General features: G+C 46.4%; 1 protein-coding gene across 1 annotated transcript; it reads left to right on the forward strand.

The window, feature by feature from the left end:
• Positions 1 to 4,994: 4,994 nt before the first annotated feature.
• On the forward strand, positions 4,995 to 22,725 carry LOC133341798 (mitochondrial adenyl nucleotide antiporter SLC25A24-B-like). The gene is given in 11 exon segments (XM_061550534.1): positions 4,995 to 5,301; positions 9,358 to 9,484; positions 11,563 to 11,650; positions 12,731 to 12,842; positions 14,982 to 15,128; positions 16,195 to 16,347; positions 16,861 to 16,953; positions 16,955 to 16,969; positions 18,490 to 18,657; positions 19,332 to 19,482; positions 20,455 to 22,725. Coding segments are annotated over 11 exon segments (1,434 nt in total). The 5' UTR covers positions 4,995 to 5,163; the 3' UTR covers positions 20,697 to 22,725.
• The last annotated feature ends 2,068 nt before the right edge of the window (positions 22,726 to 24,793 follow it).

Raw genomic sequence — 24,793 nt, forward strand, 5'->3', positions numbered from 1 at the left:
TCCGAGGTTAGAATCTGAACAACCAATGTCTGGCCCAATGCGATTAATGGGTAGATGTGTTTTAAAAGGTACCATCTTCACTGCCTATTATCCCAAGTGGAATTCCAAAAAAGCTAATATCCAAGGTGTGAGCAGTGCAGTGCCTCGGCTTAATATACTGCCATTGTTGGTTGTTTCACTTTGTAACCTTTTTCCTGTAGCCGAAGCGCGCTCCTCTTTCCTGCACGAGAGATTTACTTCAGCGCACGTGTGCACATGGAAACGCACGTTAATTTTCATCATGCGCTAAGGAGCCAAACATCAAAGTGGAAGCAGAAGCATGTAAGTTCTTATCTAGTTTCAACCAAGAAGCCCACTGGGTGAAAATGGCTTTGGTTTCACAATCCACCTGCCACCTTTGATGGTAACACAGAAAAGAGATCCATTGCCCACCGTCACATCAGTACATGGACTGTACTTCAGAGTATGCAATGCAAGTATTTACAGGTTATAACGCAGCATGGCATTAAACTTGCTTCCCAGACAGAAGCTGTTAATGGTGCCTTGAATGTGTAAGTATGCATACGACTCGTGGCTTTATTTTTCCAAGGTCGATTTGGCAGCGTTTGCTGTAAATTCAGCAATTTCGAATGTTTCGGGGCCGCAAACAAGCTATTATACATTTCCTGCGTCCCTTGTTCGAAGTCCGTGTACACTGTGGGACACTGAGTTGAAAGTTGACGTCTTGACTGCGGTGTGGCATAACTGATTCGTATTGTTCTCGGGTGCCGCCGCTGGCTTTGGTAATCTTGGTAATCTGCCTGCACTTTGCTTTTTTGAACTTGTATGGCTGAATGGGTTTGCTGGTCTGCGTGCTGAGGGTCTTAATTTTTTCAATAAAACGAATTATATTAATTCACTTCATGAAGATGTTTTGTTGGCTTTGAACATGTTTTGTGTTTATCTTTGACGAAAGGTTTTTTTTTTAGTTCCACAATCGTGCAGAGAGAGTTTGTCATACTATCAATCGGAATATGGATGAAAGTGACTTTTTACAGATGTGTTTGTTTTACAAAGGTGTTTATGTTATAACCCAAACTATCATCAACGTGATATTGTAAAATGATAACTGGTGTGATAGACAACAAATATGGAATTAATTTTCCATTTTTTGTTCAAAATGTCCTAATTCGTACAACGGCAGGCAAACACTGTCGCACACTAACGTCTACACAGTAAACACATGACCTGGTCGGTACCCATTATCCTTGCACCAGTACAAACACAACACCTGAATCGATAAGCACAAGAGTTCCACATGCACACAGTTTTATACTAGCCAGTGGGGTCGTTCTGCACCTCCGATTGGCACCGTTGGCTATGTACGGTGCGAAATAAGTCCAACATACGTATTGCATATATAATGCAGTCACGAGTCGGCAACACGATTTTAGACACCGTTTGAGCTACAATCATGTAATACAAATGATTCCCCGATTCATTTTACCAGGATCTTTATGGCATAAAGTTTTAGGGAATCTTACTTATGGCTTAGCTGTTAAGTCTGCACGGCTCTTCAACCACTGGCAGTGGCGAAGGTCCGTAGGCCTGCACGTGTCTCAATCAAATCTGTAAATGACGAGAAAACTTCCATCGCAAAAGAATAGTAATAGTGCATCTTGCAAAACACATTCCTGCGGAGGGAGCTGGTAGGAACGTTGGGTTGCTCGGTCAATGGCCAGGGTCAACGGTGGCGTGGTGTATTCCACAAATATGGCCGACTGTGAGGGCGGGCACAAGCCGGCGTGAGTAGGTTGAACGTTGAGTTTTATAAGGGCACCACGGGGTGACCAGCCCCACCCCTCCCACCCCCCACCCAGCCCCACCCTCCCCACCCAGCCCCTCCCCACCCAGCCCCTCCCCTCTCCACCCAGCCCCAACCCTCCCATTTTTTATGCACGACGGACGGACACAATAATCCCCTGTGGGCTCCTACCAGTACAAGATAAAAAAATATGAAAGCACACATCCATTGGTACTCCTGAAGAAGTGCATTGTGGTCCTCTTAGACCACCGTCAAAATGAATTTGCTTTGGACTCTTTGGAGGACGAGACCGATGAACAATAAACATGAAAATGCGGGGCGAACTTTCAGAAGCTGCCCGACCTCGAAGTGCTCAGCGCTCATGGCGCGGTGCAATGCGGGTTATGGAATGCATTATGGATGATCGTATTATGTAATGGATTATGTAATTTATTATTATGGAATTAATTATAATTATGGAATAGATTGTTATTATGGAATGGATTATACTGGTAGGAACGAAGTGGACCAGACCACCAATAGATTAATGTGTCCGTCCATCCGTCCGACTGTCCGTCTGTCCGACAAGATGGCCGCCCGCTCCCCCTGCGATCTGTGAACTAAACAAGATGGCTGTCGCTTCCGGCGCCTCACAGCGAAACTTTAAACTTAAAAGATTTCAAATTTACTTTACTGAAACGCAGCACGTTTTTTTAACACAGAGACAAGATACATTTATATTAACACAGACACGAGATACATTTAATCGCCTTATTTGCGAGGCCTACTGCAGAAAAGGCATCGCGAGGCCTACTGCAGGGAAGGCTTCGCGAGGCCTACTGCAGAGAAGGCTTCGCGAGGCCTAGTGCAGAGAAGGCTTCGCGAGGCCTACTGCAGAAAAGGCATCGCGAAGCCTACTGCAGAGAAGGCTTTGCGAGGCCTACTGCAGGGAAGGCTTCGCGAGGCCTACTGCAGAAAAGGCATCGCGAGGCCTACTGCAGAAAAGGCATCGCGAGGCCTACTGCAGGGAAGGCTTCGCGAGGCCTACTGCAGAAAAGGCATCGCGAGGCCTACTGCAGAGAAGGCTTCGCGAGGCCTACTGCAGAAAAGGCATCGCGAGGCCTAGTGCAGAGAAGGCTTCGCGAGGCCTACTGCAGAAAAGGCATCGCGAGGCCTACTGCAGAGAAGGCTTCGCGAGGCCTACTGCAGAAAAGGCATCGCGAGGCCTACTGCAGAAAAGGCATCGCGAGGCCTACTGCAGGGAAGGCTTCGCGAGGCCTACTGCAGAAAAGGCATCGCGAGGCCTACTGCAGAGAAGGCTTCGCGAGGCCTACTGCAGAAAAGGCATCGCGAGGCCTAGTGCAGAGAAGGCTTCGCGAGGCCTACTGCAGAAAAGGCATCGCGAGGCCTAGTGCAGCAGGCTTCGCTAAGTCTACTGCAGAGAAGGCTTCGCGAGGCCTAGTGCAGGAGGCTTCGCGAGGCCTAGTGCAGAAGGTGGTGGTGGGGGGTGGTGGTGGTGGGGTTGGGTTGTGGTGGGGCGTGGTGGTGGGGGGTGGTGAGGGCTGGTGGGAGGGCTGGTGGGAGGGGTGGTGTTGAGGGTGGTGTTGGGGGGTCTTTAAATCTCACAGCGTTTCTTGTCAAAACAAACACTTTTAATTAACGTTACACTAGAATACAGTAATTTTTTTCTTTAACTCCTCTATACCGGTACTAAGTATTATTCCTACCAGCCCACCCCGCAGGGTCCTGTTTATTATTATGGAATAGATTGTTATTATGGAATGGATTATTATTATGGAATAGATTGTTATTATGGAATGGATTATTATTATTATGGAATTGATTGTTGTTATGGAATGGATTATTATTATGGAATAGATTGTTATTATGGAATGGATTATTATTATTATGGAATAGATTGTTATTATGGAATGGATTATTATTATGGAATTGATTGTTGTTATGGAATGGATTATTATTATGGAATAGATTGTTATTATGGAATGTATTATTATTATGGAATAGATTGTTATTATGGAATGGATTATTATTATGGAATAGATTGTTATTATGGAATGGATTATTATTATGGAATAGATTGGTATTATGGAATGGATTATTCCACGCCTGGAATTGATCCAAAACATCCGTGAGGTAAGCGCGGATTTCGGGAGCTGTGCGCCCCCGCGAATTATTGGAGTTCTACTGCAAAATACATGTCAATTAATTTTAGATGTGATGTTGGGTATAACGTTGTTGGTGATAAGTGCATTGCACAGGTTTTCATTGATTCCGACAGCTAACACGACTGTTTGGCTCGCGGCTGCCTACGTACTAATCTGAGAACGCATCTTTTTGAAGTAAATTCGGTTCTGCAGTTTCTCCTGAACATTTATAGATGGGGAAGTGTTGCTTCGACTCATCTTTGGAACATGAGCAGCCTTGAAGAGCAGCGAGCTTGCATTCACACCGAAACTAAAATAAGCAGGGGTGCTGACAATATACAGTATCTCTCAACATGCCAGATATGTTGAAAAGGCTTTCCATGAGCGTGTACAAATTTCACTCATGTAAATATTGATATTAAAAAAAAACAACTTCAGAATCTAAACACCGCTTTGCAAAAGTTACACAATTTAAAGACGTTTGTGATGTGAAAATGCAGACTGGTCTGTGGTTTTCAAATGAGAAAACATTGTGCAAATCAATGTGGCAGGAGCACTTGGCGTGAATTTGTTAGCAATTAGCAAGTGACACCAAGGGGGTGAGCGATTGTGGTGTAGTGGTTCGTGCTACGAACCCGCCGACCCGAATTCGAATCCCGCTCACGGCCAACAGCACAGTGACGATTGTTTGAACCGGCCGTGGGCCTCCCCAGGGTCGACTCAGCCTCCAATGAGTACCTGGTGCGGTGCGTAAAACATCGACCGCTAGGGAGACAAAGGCGGTCGGGCGTGGTGTTAGCCACCCACCCCCTCGTGCCGCCGCGCCGGCCTTCATAGGCGCTGCTCGCGAAACAGCACTTGCCCCATCGGTGTGTGAAGGCTACACGGGGGACCTTTGTCTTTGTAGCCATGGTGGGCACTTGGCAGTGAATGGGTTAACTCCACAGTTGCCCTCCCACCCCACCTCCCCACGCCGTCACGTGGCGCAAGAGCGACAATGCAGATGCCCTTCTCAGGATCTCTCTCTCTCTCTCGCACTCGCCAGTGCAGCTTTCGACTATCATCGTCCTACCGTTAGCAGCCCATTTGGGTGACCCCTAATTAGCACACCTGCTGACCCCTCCTCCCCCCACCACCACCAGCAGCAGCAGCAGCGAGTGACCGTCGTTGGCAGATTTGTTATTTATTTGGGAGACAAACCCCCCCCCCAGCACAATGTCGACGACACTGCAGGCAAGGGCAGAGAAGCTGTTCCACAGCCTGGACACGGACGGCAATGGTCGCATTGACTTCAAGGAGCTGAGGAATGGTCTGCGCACCATGGGGATGACCCTGCTGCCCGGGGACGAGGAGGTGAGTCGGACGGACAAAACCTTTTCGCCGTTTCTCGCTGGCAGCGCGTTGTGCGAATGACCCCTTGCCGACTGTCGGAAGGTCAGCGGCATGCGCTGCTGCTGCTGCTGGCTGCTGTTGCTGGCTGCTGTTGCCTGCTGCTCGCGTGTGACAACACCGTAGCCGGCGAATTGAGAACCCCCATGCGGTGTTCTGTCAGACTGGCGCCTGCTGTGCCGCTGTGTTGCGCAGCTCATCACATCGAGAGCGCGCGTGCCACGTGGGTTTGCTAATCGTGGAGATTAACTCGTTCGGCAATTCCAGATATGCGCACGGGTTAGCAGCTCTTGCACGATTGCGTGATGCGAGCGGGTGCCTATTGAGGCTGACCTGGCTAACAACGTGGGCTTTCGCTGATCAATGTTATCCACGATAAAATAATAAAAATAAAACATAATAAAATAAAATAATTCTTATTTTATTATTTTATTTTATTATGTTTTATTTTTATTATTTTATTACTTCCCTTCTACGTGACTTTACCGAAAGAACCAAGAAGATGGATCCCTGCAGTCACGAAAGCTTTAAATCGAAATTTATCCACGATAATAAGTATAACCCGTAAAAACAAAGTTTTTCACTATAAATCCTTTATATGCGTGGCGGCTAGAGTCCTCTCGTCCTCTGGCTTGAGATGGCTGCCACCTATGGGTCAGATGATTGTCTGCCAGTATTAAGCAATTGGTAATTAAATATTTTATTTGTTTTCCCTAAACAGTGTAAAATTTTGGAAAAAAAAATTCACGAACATTAATTGTCTCGCACAACGAGTCTGTGTGCAAAATGTCAGCTCGATTGGATCACGGGAAGTGGGTTATAAAACGACCGAAAGATTTGCACGGTCGTAAGCAAGCAAGCACGCAAGCACGCAAGCAAGCGAACTTAATATAAAGGATGTAAAAAGTGTTTGCGGCCGGTTAGATCGCGTAAATATGAATGCGTATTTATATTTATGGTGCGAGGTGTAATTGCTGGCGAAACGTCGTACTCGAATTGTAAACGGTGTGAGGTTCTACTCTCCAACACAACCGGTGTGCGGCACGAGTAACGAATTGCCACGTTTTGTTTACGTGACAAACCTCACACTCATCGGCTGCGTCGGGTGGTGGTGGGTTCAACGACACATTTATAACCCAAAAAGCCCTCTTATGGAAGGCTGGCTTGGTTTGGGCTTAGTACGTGCCCAGGAGTTGGGATGGCCAGCACCGTGCCTGGCTGCCTGCTTGTGTTGTGGTTATTGCAAACATGATGCATTGTATAAGTATAACCCGTAAAAACAAAGTGTTTCACTATAAATCCTTTATATGCGTGGCGGCTCGAGTCCTCTCGTCCTCTGGCTTGAGATGGCTGCCACCTATGGGTCAGATGATTGCATTGCACCATTAAGCAATTGGTAATTAAATATATTTTTGTCCTAAAAAGTGTAAAATTTTGGAATTTTTTTTCACGAACATTAATTGTCACGCACAACGAGTCTGTGTGGAAAATGTCAGCTCGATTGGATTACGGGAAGTGGGTTAAAAAACGACCGAAAGATTTGCACGGTCCTAAGCAAGCAAGCGAACTTAATATAAAGGATTTAATAAAGGTGTCAGTTTTTGTACCAGTTGAAAGGGTAAAAAACTATTACTATATTTTGCCACTGGTAAAGGAGATGTCTCATAGTGCCTATGTCTCTCCAGCCGGCTACGTTAACACGCGACACTGCTTGTTCAACCCATGGGAGGGCTCAGGGCAGGTTGAGACGCAGCAGCAAGCCATAGGCACCGTCAAGTATTGCTGGGATAACGCACAAAATACACGAGGGATGATGGAGTCATTTTGCGAGCGGCTTCGTTGAAGACATCGTTGATCGATGTTGTGCACAGTTTCGCAGTGCCGTTCACGTCACGTGCCACATCGCGTGAGAAAACTTCACCCACTTTACAGCCCTCGACAGGTTTTGCAGACAGCGTTTATGTTGTGCACGGGGGGAGCAATCCAGCCCTGTGGGTTCATAATCAACGTTTTATAAATGTGTCGTAACCCTCCACCACCCGACACGGCCAATTATCAAAAAAAAGTGTCACGTTGACAAAAGGCAAATAGTTCACTGCTTTGGCCCACCGGTGTGTTGAAGCGTGAAATCACAATATTTACAAAAAAAATTTGAGTACCACGTTTCGTTGGTAATTGCATCCAGCATCATCGGGCAATTCGCCAGAATGGTAAATGTTGTTGCTTGCTGCCCACACACACACGGGGCCACTGGCAAACGCACCCTGTCACTTTGGCCACAGCATCTTGTATTACTCGCAGAGCCGAAGGTCCTTTTGTATAAATGTAGCATTGCACTGCATCGAATGCGTGCTAATACGACGCCATCCATTGATAGATAGATGCGCCCAGACGGTGGGTGAACTTTCACCCCAGTGTGTGTGACACACACACACTGCTTTCCTGGCAAGAGATGAATGAAGTTTGCCATTTTCATTTAAAATTTAAATGCACCCTGTCGTGCAAACACTGTATTCACAAATATCTGAGTATAGTATCCACGTGTAAACTCTACTCAATAGTTTCAAGCAATATACTCAAGTTATAACAGGTTATATTGTAACAACTTCCATAATATTACTTCATGCGTAATGCCCGCACGCGACTTACTCTATAACAACATTTACTCACATACCCTGAATGTGATGTACATATACAGTACTGTATAGAGTGAGCTTACGAATCGATATTTATTGATTCGTATATGTTGTGGTCCACTCACAGCAAACATAGTGCCACAACCACGTGTATTAGGGGTCGTCCATAAATGACGTCACGCGATTTTGGACGATTTTTGACCCCCCCCCCCCTTCGTCACACGGCGTCACAAAAAGTCAGACCCCCCCCTCAAATATGACGTCACAAAGCTCTGCCCCCCCCCCCCCAAATTTTTTTTAAAAACATGCTTCAAATCGCTTTAAACTATTGTCATTGTAGCGCGTATTTAATGTGGCGCTGCACTCTGATGTTGAATGAGAAAACATTTATTACAAAGTCCATTTAATTAAGTAGAACGTGTTGTCTGTATTTATTTAAAGTTGCGCATTTTGATGTGACGTCACATTTCTCAAACCCCCCCCCCTCGTTACACATCGTCACAAATGTCTGACTCCCCCCCGCCCCTCTAGGTGCGTGACGTCATTTATGAACGGCCCCTTAGTAAAACAGCTTGCACAGGGTGTTGTGATAAGATCGGTGTTGTATACAATATATCATTATAATTACAGGTTCGGTATAAATATTTGATAATTAATTACGTTTTATGTTGAACTTCATTCGCACCGTACGTTGCCAACCAAGCTGATCGTGGGTGCGAGGGAAGGACAATAAACTAAACACAAAGCAGTTGTAAAGAAATTACAATGGGCCCTACAAAGCTCGTGACCAAGGGGAAAACATAAGGGGCAGCTGTTGGGATATGTTTAGGGCGCATGTTGGAAGGTACGTGTGTGTCAATCTTAATTTGGAGCTTTCGTGACTGCAAGGAATTACTCTTTGGTTCTTTCGGTAAAGTCACGTAGAAGGGAAATAATAAAATAATAAAAATAAAGGGGCTGTATATTATATAATATTATATAATACAATAATAAATTAAATACTAGCATACTACGACGTTTCGATTGCAACCACAGGCAATCATCATAAAAGAAATAGCAACAAAAATCTAACCAGAATACTACAGACAGACATATAAGCAGGCAGATATCACAACGATACATAGAGATGATGATGATGATTGCTTGTGTTGCAATCGAAACGTCGTAGTATGCTATTATTTAATTTATTATTTTATCTTTATACGTGACTTTACCGAAAGAACCAAAGAGTACATGTGTGTCTTCTGCGCAACTGCTGCACATGGTCTGGCAGACGGTGGGAAGCGTTGTCAATGTGGTGATGGTGGTGGTATCAACACGCTTGGGCCACGGTGACATCTCGATGTTGAAGACCATCGTTGTCCTGTCTCCACTCTCTCCGTAGCGGCTCATGAGGGAGGCTGACAGCAATGGGAATCACCAACTCGACTACGAAGAGTTCTGCGTCTTCCTGGAGAGACGCAGGGACAAACTCAAGGCTGTCTTTTCCTCAATCGATAAAAATGTGGATGGTATGACATTTTTCGATTTAAAGCTTTCGTGACTGCAGGGATTCATCTTCTTGGTTCTTTCGGTAAAGTCACGTCGAAGGGAAGTAATAAAATAATAAAAATAAAACACAATAAAATAATATAATAATTATATTTTATTTTATTTGTATTACTTTATTACTTCCCTTCTACGTGACTTTACCGACAGAACCAAGAAGATGGTATGACATTCCTCATTTCCCCCGACTGAAAGTATTTTTTTTATGTTTAATCACAGAACGGTAAATGACGCGTTAAAATATAATCTGGTTTAATTGTACATTACCGTATATATTTGTGTACACAGTACGGTATTATAATGGGGGAAAAGGCGGTGGTGCAGTGGTTAGCGCACTGTGCTATGATGCCTGGAGAGATGTTAACTACCTCGCCTGGTATCCGGGAGGTCGTGGGTTCGATCCTGACCCTGACGCCTGCTGCTGTATATTTGTAGTTTGCGTGTCTCTCTCACTCATCATCATCACGGTGGCTGTGAGATGTTAACTACCTCGCCAGGTATACAAAAGGTCGTGAGTTCGATCCCGACCCCTGACGCCTGCTACTGTATATTTGGAGTTTGCGTGTCTCTCTCACTCATCATCATCACGGTGGCTACGAGATGTTAACGACCTCGTCTGGTATCCAGGAGGTCGTGGGTTTGATCCCGACCCTGATGCCTGCTGTTGTATATTTGGAATTTGCTTGTTCTCCTCGTGGTGGTGTGGGTTTTTATCCGAGTCCTCCGGTTTTTCCCTCCACCCCTCCACATTTAGAATCAACATGCGTTCAAAGTATTTGACTGCTGTTATAACTACCCACGTGATAAGCACTGGTGTTGTGATATGGCGACAGGTCTATGTCGCTCCCCTTCACCATCTCTTTCAGTGTGGTCAGGCAACGCCCATGACTCATACAGCCTGGGGAGGCCTTTGTCCAACAGTGGATTGACGAAGGCTTGTAAACTATTGTGTTCGTGCATTATGATATAATGTACAAGAGTATATCGGCTAACACCAAATCGTTTCCACTCTAATTCTGGCACTTGTAGATATTCAGTAGATATTATCAAGTGAAAGTACAAGGGGCTGTATCTTCTTGGTTCTTTCGGTAAAGTCACGTAGAAGGGAAATAATAAATAATAAAAATAAAGCATAATAAAATAATTCTCACGACGTTTCGGCCACAACGCAAGCAGCCGTCCTCAGGTGAAGAACAGGTCTGTCGGAAAGACAGACAGAAAGACAGACAGACCTGTTCTTCACCTGAGGACGGCTGCTTGCGTTGTGGCCGAAACGTCGTGAGAATTATTTTATTATGCTTTATTTTTATTATTTTATTATTTCCCTTCTACGTGACTTTACTGAAAGAACCAAGAAGATCAATCCCTGCAGTCACAAAAGCTTTAAATCGAAAAGGGGCTGTATATTATATAATTTTAAAAAGAGCCCATCGAGACCAGGGTGTTTACTTAAATACGGCAAAGCATCAAATTCCAATTTGTGAGCAAAGCAATGCGAGAGAAAAAAACATTTGAAAAATTCACTGCTGAAAAAAGAATGAAGCTGAAATTGGTGATCGCCTAATGTAGCCCAGTGTTGTTGGAATGGGGCTGCAAGGTGGTCACAGCTGAGTCTACTTACTCAGTTCGTTTTTCTCCCACGGCAAGTCAAACGTCCATTAATAGTATCGGTCAAATATCCCGATGCTCCAGAAAAAAAGTCTTGAGACACACATTGAGACTTTTATGGGTAAGCAATTGGCACTGATAAAGACAGTAATACAAAAATATATACTTTTAAATTAAATATTAATACATTTTCCATTCTGCTAAAAAAAAACACTAAAACGTGTATGCGATTATACATTTAATATTTATTTTAAGTCACTTAAATGCCTCTCTTAAAGAGCGTAATGTATCGAGCGAAGCCCATGGGATTGTCCTGCGAATGACGTTTTCTTGGAGCTCTCCTCTCGTTCGAAGTGCCCGCGTGTTGCCGGTCCTGCCGGCGTGCGTGACGCGTGCGTGACGCGTGGACGATTTGCGTTTGCGGTCTGGGCAGGCAAACTCAGCGTCGAGGAGATCAAGCAAGCAGTGGAGCAGCAGGGCCTCGCGCTCAACCCGCGTCGGGCGAAAGTTCTCCTGTACAAGTAACAATCCCACCCCTCACCCCTCACCGGGTGTGCTCGCTCCCTTTCGCTGAGTCTCACGCTTGGGAGAATTGACCCTCCAGCCATCCTTACGCTCAGCGTCCAAACAAAGTCAAAGATCTTGATTTGAAGCTTTCGTGACTGCAGGAATCCATACTCTTTGGTTCTTTATTTTGTTTTATTTTAATTTATTTCTAACTACGCGACTTTACCGAAAGAACCAAAAATTAAAGACAAAGATCCCTCCCCACCCCATATATCCTGTAACAGACTGTTGGGGTCTGGTGCTGTTAGCGAGCTGCACCTATGAAGGCCGACATGGCACACGAGGGGGTGGGTGGCCAGCACCACACCCGGCCGCCTTTATCTCCCCAGTGGCAGTTTTTACACACCGCACAGGCACTCATTTGAGGCTGAGTCGACCTAGAGGAGGCCCAGGACCGGTTCAGATAATTGTTACTGTTGTTGGCCGTGAGCGGGAATCGAACTCGGGTCGCCAGGTATTGTAGTGCCGCGCGCCTCCGATTAACACATTTGGCTACATACGGCACGAAAAAAGTTCAACATACATAACCACTGCCCTACTGCTCCACACCTGCACTTCGGGGCCGTCCATAAATGACGTCACGCACCTAAGGGGGGGGGGGGTCAGACATTTGTGACGATGTGTGACGAGATGGGGAGGGTTGAGAAATGTGACGTCACGTCAAAACGCGCAACTTTAAATAAATATAGACAACACGTTGTACTTAATTAAATATACTTTTTAATAAATGTTTTCTCCTACAACATCAGAGTGCAGTGCCACATTAAATACGCACTACAACGACAATAGTTTAAAGCGATTTGAAGCATGTTTTATTTTTTTTGGGGGGGGGGGGCAGAGCTTTGTGACGTCATATTTGAGGGGGGGGGGTCTGACTTTGTGTGACGCCGTGTGACGAAGGGGGGGGGGGGTCTTAAATCGTACAAAATCGCGTGACGTCATTTATGGACGGCCCCTTCGCCCAGCGTCCTCACGCGCACGCGTGCAGGCGCACGACTCCTTCACGCAGGTTCCCCACTCGTCGCTCCCCACAGGTTGGACCGCGACGGCTCGTCCACCATCGACTGGGACGAGTGGCTGGACTTCTACCTGCTGCACCCGGCCGACAGCATGGAGCAAATTGTGCAGCGCTGGACCCACTCCATGGTCAGAGCCCCTGCCCTAGGACACGGAGCGTCGCGGGCAAATGACTATCGCCGGTCGACGCAGGCGATCCTCGTACACCGAACGAGGATATCACACCGGTGCCGTGCGCACGTGTAGTTACGAAAGCCCTGTCTCGAGCCATGGCTGAGCGAGGACCTCCCCACTCCGCGCAGGTTTTGGTTGTTGTTTGTGATGATTGCCTGCAGCCGTAGCAAGAGGTGTATGTCTATTCCAGGTCGCTGACCAGGACAGACTCGGATGATTCTAAGCCCAGACTATAGGCATATATGTTTATCTTACAAAGACGTACCCGTATGTTACTGGAACGAAATCGGAAGAAAAAAACTGATGACGTGCACGTATGTTCCGATGACGTAGTGTGCACACAATGAACACGTCATTTGCCCCACCCCTGGCCCCAATTGTCCCAGAGATAAATTCGGATGTCTTGTGACGCCAGAGATTCATGGCGTGGTGCCAGCTGAACACGGCAAATAGCCAATGGAAAATCACCCAAACCGTGAAGGCCCACGCCTTGGCTTTGCTCGAATGTGACAAATCAAGGCCGTAGCCATGGAGTCAACATTGGGGGGGACCAAATCTTCCAGGGGGTCTGGAGGTCCCCCCTTAGAATTTTTTTTAAATATGCAAACGAATTTCCTGCCTAAAATATAAAAAAATTCACTAACACATTGGATGGACTTTTTATTTATTTTTTACAAGAATGTCTAATAGTATTTTGTATTACATTGCTCTGTTTTTTTCTTTTTTACCTTTTCTTGTTTCATTATATGTAATGGCAGAAATTATGGATTAATAAAGTACAACCATAACCGCAATCATATAAATAGAAATATATTTTATAGCAATATATTGGTGGGGGGGGGACATTTTGAGCATATTTGAATATTGGGGGGGATGTGTGTCCCCCCCAATATATATTATAATTGCGGCCTTGTGCCAAATTGAAAATGGGGTGTGTGTGAGGAGCGGTGGTGCAGTGGTTAGCACGCTGTGCTCTGCGCGACGACCCGAGTTGGACTCCCACTCACGGCCAACACCAGTGACGATTATCTGAACCTCCCCGAGGTCGTCTCAGCCTCAAATGAGCACGTACTTGGTGTGATAGTCGACCACCCCATCTCCTTGTGCATCGTGCCGGCCTCCACAGGTGCCGCCACTCGCTCACAGCACTTGCCCCAACCGGTCTGTTAGGTTTTGATTTAAAGCTTTCGTGACTGCAGGGATTCATATTCTTGGTTCTTTCGTTAAAGTCACGTAGAAGGGAAATAATAAAATAATAAAAATAAATCAATAAAATTCTCACGACGTTTCGACTGCAACACAAGCAATCATCATCAGGTGTGAAAACCACAAATTTTATTGCTGTGGTTTTCACACCTGATAACGATTGCTTGTGCTGCAATCGAAACGTTGTGAGAATTTTATTGTTTATATTTATATTATTTTATTATTTCCCTTCTACGTGACTTTACAGAAAGAACCAAGAATACCAGTATGTTAAATTTCAATTTAAAGCTTTCGTGACTGCAGGGATTCATCTTCTTGGTTCTTTCGGTAAAGTCACGTAGAAGGGAAATAATGAAAATAAATAAATAATTCTCGCGACGTTTCGGCCACAACGCAAGCAGCCCTCCTCAGGTGAAGAATGAAACACCACCAAGCTTGGAGCGTATATTTCATTCTTCACCTGAGGACGGCTGCTTGCGTTGTAGCCGAAACGTCGTGAGAATTTTTTTTTTTTCTTTTATTATTTCCCTTCTACGTGACTTTACCGAAAGAACCAAAAATATCAGTCTGTCTTCTTGGTTCTTTCGGTAAAGTCACGTAGAAGGGAAATAATAAAATAATAAAAATAAAGCTGTCTCCCCGACAGACCTGGTCTTCACCTGAGGATGGCTGCTTGTGTTGTGGCCGAAACGTCGTGAGAATTATTTTATTGTTTTATTTTTATTATTGTATTATTTCCCTTCTACGTGACAGTACCGAAAGAACCGAGAAGATGAATCCCTGCAGTCACGAAAGCTTTAAATAGAAATATCAGTCTGTTAAGGCTACACACACGGGGGAGGAGGAGGAGGAGAGGTCACGTGATCTTTGTCTCCGTCGACCTTGCAGATCTTCAACGCCGGCGACGGACTCATCATCCCGCAGGAGTGCGAGGATGGCGTCACGTGGTGGCGCCACCTCCTGGCGGGGGGCGGGGCTTGCGCCGTCTCCTACTCGAGCACCGCGCCACTACTGCGCCTGCGCGTGGAGATGCAGGTATGGGGCCGTTCCTAAATGACGTCACGCGATTTTGGACGATTTTTGACCCCCCCCCCCCTTCGTCACACGGCGTCACAAAAAGTCAGACCCCCCCCTCAAATATGACGTCACAAAGCTCTGCCCCCCCCCCCCCAAAAAAATAAAACATGCTTCAAATCGCTTTAAACGTTTGTCATTGTAGTGGGTATTTAATGTGTATATTTTTATTATTTTTTTATTTCCCTTCTACGTGACTTTACCGAAAGAACCAAGAATATGAATCCCTGCAGTCACGAAAGCTTTTATTCAAAATTTAACCATAAGAAATGTTTTTAAAGGGCATAATAGACATTGGGCACATGCCTCTAACATGAACAGAACACCGTTCTGACGCTGAAGCACATTACGATTTTAATACGTTCAGCGCATTTAATGTGAATCTATAGACTTATGGACAGGATCAAAATACTTTTTTGTTTTACCATCCGTATAATTTGACATGGGGTTGAAGCGGTGGCAAAGTGGTGAGCGCACTGCTCAATGAACCCGGCAACCTCAATTCAGTTCCTGGCCAAGGCTGACACCAGTGGCGTGGGGGTGTCTGAACCAATCCTGGTCACCCCCCTTCGCCAAGTCGCACTGACCAGCATGGTGAAATGTGATCAAACAACCCCCACAACTGACACCACGTGTGGAGGCCTCATTAATACTCTTAATGGTTCCGAACAGGTGAATTGTGACAGGCAGCTGCGGGTCTGCTCTATATTGATATTTTCAACTTCCAATAATAGTTCTCTCACAGCACTGGCTGCGCTGTGGGCGACAGAGGGCAGTTCAGTGAAATCCATTGTTGTACAGTAGTGCTTCTATGCTCCCACGTCTATGCTTCCCCCAACGCTCAGTCAACCAGGCGTCGTGAAATATCCTCCGTCGGGAAGCCACCACGTGGCAGCGGCCCTGGGCAAAGAGATGTTACGGCACAGTACGCGCACGCCTAGAATATACGGTACGAGTTGCGAAACTCGTCCGCCGTGCCCTCGAGACGCCGACTGCGCGCTGGTTCCGTGCGCGCGTGGCCCCCAAGGTGCGTGGCACTCCGGAGCGGCCGCTGCACATGGCCGAGAGCGTGAGGAGGATGATCCGCGAGGGCGGGTTGCGCGCCCTTTGGAGGGGGAACGGAGCCAACGTCGTCAAGATGCTGCCCGAGTCCGCCATCATGCAGATGACCTACGAGCAGGTGACGTACACACACACACACACGAAATAAAGTCAACGCGAGCCGGCAAGTTTACGAATTTCACTGGAGATCTTGACCTAAACAACTACACAGATCTGGGATTTTTTTGTTGGGATTGGAAAGCTATATGAGTACCAGACGGTATGTATGCATATCTATGGGACCTTTTTGCCAGTATCAAGACAATGAAAAAATAAGATTTGGCTGAAAAAAATACTCACGTATGGGGCAACGATCGTGAGCGTGGATATTTCTAGGGGAGGGGAAGATGAGGGAGGTGGGTGGGGAGAGAGAAGAGACCCCAGCAGAACCAAAATATAAAATAAGTCAGTTTTTAATTCTTGAAATTCTCCTGAATGAGCAGACACCACATGTCTACCAAAGAAGCGATACGTTCGGAAGTCCACCCCCTCTCCTCCAGCCTCCGAACGCACGCTCACTCGCGCTGGATTTAGTAGAAAGGGGGGACGATGTAATCTGTTGCTAACGACGACCTTTCGCGGGTCTCAACAGCTGAAGAAGTATTTCCGCGGGGAGAAGCAGCGAGTCAGCACGAGCGACCGCTTTGCCGCAGGCTGCATCGCCGGTGGCGTCTCCTCCTCCATCAGTCTACCCGCTGGAGGTACCGCCACCACCGTCACTGGAGGAATGCCACTGCTCTGGCCCAGGGTCGGGGAATCTATGGCCCATGAAAAACTAAACGAAAAGATGTTTCTACATCTTCTTGGTTCTTTCAGTAAAGTCACGTAGAAGGGAAATAATAAAATAATAAAAATAAAACATAATAAAATAATTCTCACGACGTTTCGGCCACAACGCAAGCAGCCGTCATTCAGGTGAAGAACAGGTCTGTCAGAAAGACAGCGTCATTCAGACACTGTCTTTCCGAAACGTCGTGAGAATTATTTTATTATGTTTTATTTTATTATTTTATTATTTCCATTCTACGTGACTTTACCGAAAGAACCAAGAAGATGTTTCTATATGTTACCAGGTAAGGCCCCACTGAGCTATGAGGCTCTTTTCAGAAGCGACTTGGCTATCACAAATGAGAGCTCAACGAAGTGGCTTACAGTGTGGACATTTATAGCAGCCAAATACTCTAAAAGCATGTTTATTCTAAATGTGGAGGGAAAAACCGGAAGATCCAGAGAACAATCCACGCAAACTCCAAATATACGGGCGTCAGGGTTGGGATTGAACCCACGACCTCCTGTACACCCAGCGAGGTAGTTAACATCTGCTAGCCACCATGGCACCCATGAGCCGCATGCCACCCCCGGGCATCGTTTCACGCGGCACGCAGCCACTTGCAGCCTCCTGCTTCCAAATAGACCGCAAACAAAATACGCATCCATCACTACGAGCATCTTAGCCACACTACTCGGGTACTGGTGGGGAATAATGTTTGACCGCCAACACTTGTTTAGTCACTCCTGTCACTAGAAGGGCCTCTTGCAGTCTTGGGAGTGATCGAGGTGTGCATTAGTGTGTGTCCTGTAAATAGTATTTGAATGTCTTGTATGGCCCTCAGAACAGCAGTAGGCTTTCGGCGTGGTGAGGTGGCATCAATGTCTTTGGTTATTGTGACATCTTGATCTTAACAGGTTTCTGCTCACCCATGGACTATCCTAACCCCCCCCCCCTCTCTTCCTCTGCTCACACAACCCCCTAGAGGCTCCCTCATGGGATCCTCCCTTAGGGATTGAGTCACTTACAGAACCTCGCAATTACACTTTGAACACCACCTATGCCCAGCTATGTTAACTGGCCAGGTTGCAATCGGAATGGTTGCAAGTTAAAAACCTGGTGGAGGGTTGACTCAGCCCATCATCCCGCTGAGGTCGGTACAATAGATACCACTTTCTGTGGAAGTCAAGAGTGGCTAACCTGAGGATAGATTCTCTCCTGCCATAAGAAAGTGGTGTTTCCACCACTGGCTCAGGGCCGTGAACAGTTGATGACAACGATAGAAACACCATCTACAAGCGCCCAGCAATGGTGAAGCCAGTACGGTCCGGTTGCATGAATGAATATCTTGGTGGCGCGCGTGCGCATGTGTGTGTGTGTGTGCGTGCGCGTGTGTGTGCGTGTGCGCGTGTCTGTGTGTGCATGTGCACGCGTGTGTGTGTGTGTGTGCAGGTGTTGAGGACGCGTCTCACTCTGCGCACGACGGGGCAGTACGCGAGCATGGTGGACTGCGCGAGGCAGGTGGTGCAGGCCGAGGGCTGGAGGGCGTTCTACAAGGGCCTTACCCCACACATGGTCGCCCTGCTGCCTCACGCTGGCATCGACCTGGCGCTCTATGAGGTGACATCGCCGTTGCAATCATCCTCCCATCCTCCTCCGCATCATGTTAACCTGCATGCCCAACATGGTGATCATCGACGATGATCGTCAATTATATCTTGCCGGTGGTGCCTCCTTTTCCCAACGTCTGCTGCTCAGTGAAGGTACATCTCCCCAAGTGTCCTGGTTGGCTGGCACGGTGCCGCTTGCATAAATGCTGTCCCGGTGTCCCCGAAGCATTTTAGAATATTGGTATTTAGTACAAATCTCGCATTTTCTGGCCACGTGCTCAATTCATGATGTAGGCAAGGGGCGAGGATACCTGAGTAGTGGGTGAGGTGTATTACTAATCGTTGGGGCTTACGAGCAGAGAGAGCGAAGCCTCTCACTGGGGCAGGGCCGGTGGTTGAGTCGGTGTGGCATGCAACTGAAGGTTTTTGCTCATGGAGGGAAGGGCAGACAGCTCACCATGTGTCCTGGTTGAACCTCCCGGACATGTTGTAGCTTCAACTGAAGGGACCGTTCTCACCTAAGGAATGCCTCAATCACTGAGATTTATTTCACACACACAACAACAAATGATGAAAAGTGTACCATACAGTTGTGGCAACCTGCCAGTAACGAACAAACAAGATGTTAGAAATGCTGCAAAAAACGTCTCCTTTAGTGGCTCATGGGGCGTGCATGCGGTGCAGACCCTGAAGGAGCTGTGGCTGCAGCACTGCGAGACTGAGCACACGGAGCCAGGCTTGGGGGCAATGCTGGCGTGCGGCGCCGTGTCCAGCACGTGTGCCCAGCTGGGCAGCTACCCCCTGCTGCTGATCAAGACCAGGATGCAGGCCGGAGGTGGGTCTCTTCACGTGGTGGGGCCTCTTGTCATTTGGGGTGGTTTCAGTAAAGTCCTTCCCCCTCTAACCCAGCTTAAATATATGCTCCAAGCTTGGTGGTGTTTCATTCTTCACCTGAGGACGGCTGCTTGCGTTGTGGCCGAAACGTCGTGAGAATTATTTTATTATGTTTTATTTTTACTATTTTATTATTTCCCTTCTACGTGACTTTACCGAAAGAACGAAGAAGATAAAGTCCTGATGTGAACGATGAGACTGTATTGCATCTCCACTGGCCATCAGTCACGCATGGATATGGGCACCAGTTATCCAGACGGTCTTGGACCGTGGCCAATAAACCAGTGGCATGCAGATGTACCATCTTGGTTTGTGTGCCACCCCTACATGTGACTGCAGAGCTGCCCAACAAACACCAGGTCCACGTTGCTGAACATTGTCCCTTATGACAACGAGAAGGTGGAATGAGAAGGGTGAATGACCTGGATAAAGTGGAGATCAAGTGGTTGAGTGACTTAGATATAGGGCAGTACTATGCACAAAATGTTGAGTTGTTGTTGTTGTCGTTTGTGCTTGTGCACCACTGCCAATGCAGTTTCCCCCCAAAATAATATTGTTTCAAAGCAGAGGTCGCAACCGGGTACCCGATACCCGTACCCTACCCGATACCCGGCTACCCGTACCCGGCCGGGTACGGGTACGGGTACCCGTTTGCGACCCTGGTGCGGCCGGGTACGGGTAGGCCGTGAGTCACCGGTGAGTAACCGTTTGTCACTCATTTCGGGTAGGGTACGGGTAGGGTACGGGTACCGTACGGGTACCCATACCCGGCCGGGTACGGGTACCCGTTTACGACTCCGGTGTGGCCGGGTACGGGTACGGGTAAGGAATCAAAACTTGTTTGCGACCTCTGTTTCAAAGTGAGAAATAAAAAAATCACTCAGTGGCGATTAATTTATTCCGTCTCGTTCAGCCGTGCTGAACGGTGCTCAGGGCTCAGCGCAAGTCGGGATGTGGGCCTCGCTGTGGCAGCTGGGGGCACGCGGTGGCCTGCTGGGCCTCTACCGCGGCATCGTGCCCACGTTCGCGCGCGTCATCCCGAGCGCGGCCGTTTGCAGCGCCGTGTACGACCACATGAAGCGCGGCCTCGGAGTGACGCACGATGCCGGGGAGCAGTGCCAGTGCGCTCACGACGAGGAGGACCTCGCCAGGTGAAAGCGAACAAGGGGTGAGCGGCGAGCGGCTGTGACATTTCGTCGCGGGAAATTTAAAATAAATAATAGGATTGAGAGGTAAACCGGGTAGCTCAGAGGTCCGAGTGCTGAGCTGGTCGACCTAAGATCCTGGGTTTTGAGTCCAAATTTCAGCTGTCTATTGTATTTTTCAACTGGATTCTCTGGTATCGCGTCAACGGTCTCAGCTCGGTGACAAACGACCGCACAAAACGAATACAATTATATTTGGGTCTGCGGTTATTTGGCTAAATTCCAACTCTGAGAGTTACACATCTGTGTTGACTGTCATGCTGTGAACATTTACTCTCAGTGGATGTTTTCAGTAAGCCTAAGAAATAAGCCAATGCCCGATGGTGAACGGATTACTCAAGAGAGAAACCGTCATGGAAGCGTCTGTGTGTGGTTTGGCAAACGCTCGACAGCGCGACCCACATGTTGATGGTTTGCTGTGGAGTAGTTTCCTAAACCCCAGTGATTGAAATATACCACGGCAAGCCTTTCGATCAACTTTACAAATGAAATCATTAAAAGTTGCATGCGACCGACGATTGGTAAACACAGTTCACATGACGTTGAGAGAAGCACTTATTCAGAGTAAGAATACTTTTATTTGAACGAGCTCCGTCATGGGTGGTGTACACGGACACACATACACGACATTCACAATTTGTCTAACCTAAAAGTAACCAATTATGGATCGTAACATTGATTGTGAAAGCACGCACAAAGAATATCTTAACCTATTTTAAACCATCACCCTTAACGTCACGTTGCACATGTCGGCACGTGCAGAGCGCGACAACGAGAACTGTCTTTGAAGGGAGACGATAGGTAAAGAGAGAAGATATAGGTCGTGAGGACTGCAGTACAACACTTTCAAGTTAACGCTTCCTCTAGGACCGTGGTTCTTAACCTGGGGTGCACGCAACCGCTGGGGCTTGAGAGATGCCCTTTCCGTGGTGGGTGCGATACATGGCCTTATTTTTTAAATCCTTTATATTAAGTTCACTTGCTTGCGCGCTTACGACCGTGCAAATCTTTCGGTCGTTTTTTAACCCACTTCCCGTGATACAATCGAGCTGACATTTTGCACACAGACTCGTTGTGCGTGACAATTTATTTTCGTCAAAATTTTTTTCCAAAATGTTCAACATTTTAGGAATTTATAAAAATATTTAATTACCAATTGCTTAATGGTGGCAGGCAATCATCTGACCCATAGGTGGCAGCCATCTCAAGCCAGAGGACGAGAGGACTCTAGCCGCCACGCATATAAAGGATTTATAGTGAAAAACTTTGTTTTTACGGGTTAATTTTTTTAAAGGTAATTCATCGAAAACACAAATTAGGCACGGGCACGTAAGTACAACTACTTTGTTTAATCAAACCTATGTATTTATTCACATTCTACATTTTATTTTTTTACGATTGAGAACCAAAGGAGTGCAAGGCTGCGGCAAAATGTTTAAGAACCGCCACTCTCGGAGATGCTGGCGATATCGAGTGCAGCAGAGGGCGTTGCTTCTGGTGGTGAAGAGATTCCTGGAGATTAACCGCGATGGGGGGAGAGGAAGCTTGTGCCTGGAGGATGCCATGGCGCGATGACGAGGTAAGGGTAAGGCAACGGTGGGCAATCAACTCGATATCCCTTCTCACCGACATGAGCCTTGATCAATCCACTGCTGGACGAAAGCTTCCCCAAGCCTTTGCCTTCTCGCATGGTCCAGCAAAGCAAGGATCCATGTAGCTACTACACACAAGCTGATGTTATTGCGCCATCTCTATACACACAAGCTGATGTTATGGGGCATGTCTTCTTGGGCGTGTTCCCTCCTTGGCCTGACACTCTGTCGTTAGTCTCGACCACCGCTGGCCATCGTCCCACTTCGTGACACGTCCAGACCGAGCCCAATAACTTATATTCAGTCACGTATTGATATCGTGTATTGACTCCTGGAGGATACATTTCCGTAAAATTAAAACTCATGCTGTATGTATATACACAATTTGTGTATTCTTTGGTTCTTTCGGTAAAGTCACGTATAAAGATAAAATAATAAATTAAATAATAGCATTTATTATTTTATCTTTATACGTGACTTTACCGAAAGAACCAAAGAATAATTCCTGCAGTCACGAAAGCTCCAAAATTAAGATACAATTTGTGTATATACAGTAAACCGGGCTGTTGGCATGCCTTATACCATGTTTAATTTAAACACTTGCTTGATTGTTTTGACGTGATCTATTGTTTTGTGCCTTTGATATACGAGTTGTGAAATGACTGTTACAACTTGTGCCACACAGGGACAGCTGTCATCAGTGGGTCCCCTGGGCTTAAAAAAACTACAACATTGGAATGATTGAGATGAGATGTAAGGTGATTGGAGATACTGGGGCATTTAAGAGCCAATGAATGTGCAAATACGAAATCCTTAGCACGGCGTGTTGGTTGGTGAACTAGGGACAGGCCAGGATCTGTTCAGATATGAACCATCACTGATTTTTTTTGGCATAGCTTCGAACATATTGATTATATGGAATGAATGAATGTGCATGAATATGTCTGGAGTGTCATTTCTCCTGAGTTACACCAAAGGTGGACTGAAATGAAACAATGCAATAATACTGGTCTTCTTTCATTAATAACAAGCTATTTACTTGAATACACGCCTTTTGGCGTCCTCTGGTCTAACACCGTTTGAGACTAGGCTCAAAAGAAAGCTGTCTCTGGTGTGGACCAATCAGCTTCAAAGACAATGCATTATATTATCAGAGTATATTTTTGTTTGCATTCTGACCACAAGGATTGTGGTTAATGCAGACATGATTCCTTGTAAAAGGTTTCAGTTTGGTGTTTTAACATCTTAACACCTGTTTTGTTGCCATAAAAAAGGGGAAAACCTATTCTCATTTACTTGAATACATTCACAGTATGCAAACAATTGCCATTGCCCTGGCCGTGTATGAATATAGTACAGCAATATGTTACAATATTCAGATCACCGTTTGAACGGTCTTCCGAGTAAACTTGAATGTAATTTTACTGAGTTGAATTAACTGTTCATTTACAGATTATTTATTCGTTCAATGCACTGTTTAAGAACAGCCATTTCATATCATTGCCCTAAGTGCATTTCATATCTATATCTCTATGTAGCGTGTGTGTGTGTGAATCGCTAAACCCCATTGCTTTGATGAGATCGCCTGATCGGGAGACGCTCTCATCGTTTGCTATCGTCCGAGGGATGCGTGTGCTTTTTTGTGAATGAAAAAGTTGAAATAAAAAAAACGATGTTCTTGACATGCTCGGCAAGATGTAATAAATAACCACCACCCATCACACTCACAGCGATTCAACTCACTCACACGGGGGGGGGGGGGGGGGAGATGGGGGGGGGTCACGGTTAGATTCAAGAATAGATCATTTTATATATAATGTTCACCGTTTTTCATTTGTCATCTTTGCTTCATCGTGCAATTTGTACGGGTTTCATTGCCCAGTTATGTTCATTGGGTCTCACGCACGGTATTGGATGATACGTGCACCAAAGATATAACGGGACTCAATTGCAACGAATGATTTCGATGTAAAGCTTTCGTGACTGCAGGGATTAATCTTATTGGTTCTTTCGGTAAAGTCACGTAGAAGGGAAATAATAAATACAATAAATAAAACATAATAAAATAATTCTAACGACGTTTCGGCCACAACGCAAGCAGCCGTCCTCAGGTGAAGAACAGGTCTGTCGGAAAGACAGCGTCTGAATGGGCACCACCAGGCTTGGCAGCGTATATTTAAGCTGGGTTGGAGAGGGGAAGGGGCGCCTTGACAAATTTGCATATCAAGAGGAATTTAGCATATTTATGGGAAATGCAGATATGGGATTAGTCACTACTTGTTGAATGCGTAGGAGGTGGGGGGGGGATTTCAAAGTCATATTATGCCTGTGCATTATGCAGTATGCAGGATTAGCAGCATCAAAGGGAGGGAGTCATTGCCTATTGCAGTGGTCCTCCAACCTTCTTAGGAATGGTGCCTCCCCCCCACCCCAATCAAGAACCAAATGTTCCCAC

The sequence above is a fragment of the Lethenteron reissneri genome, chromosome 12, assembly GCF_015708825.2.
Source record: "Lethenteron reissneri isolate LAM-NWPU_2019-01 chromosome 12, ASM1570882v1, whole genome shotgun sequence".
Classification (NCBI taxonomy): Eukaryota; Metazoa; Chordata; class Hyperoartia; order Petromyzontiformes; family Petromyzontidae; genus Lethenteron; species Lethenteron reissneri.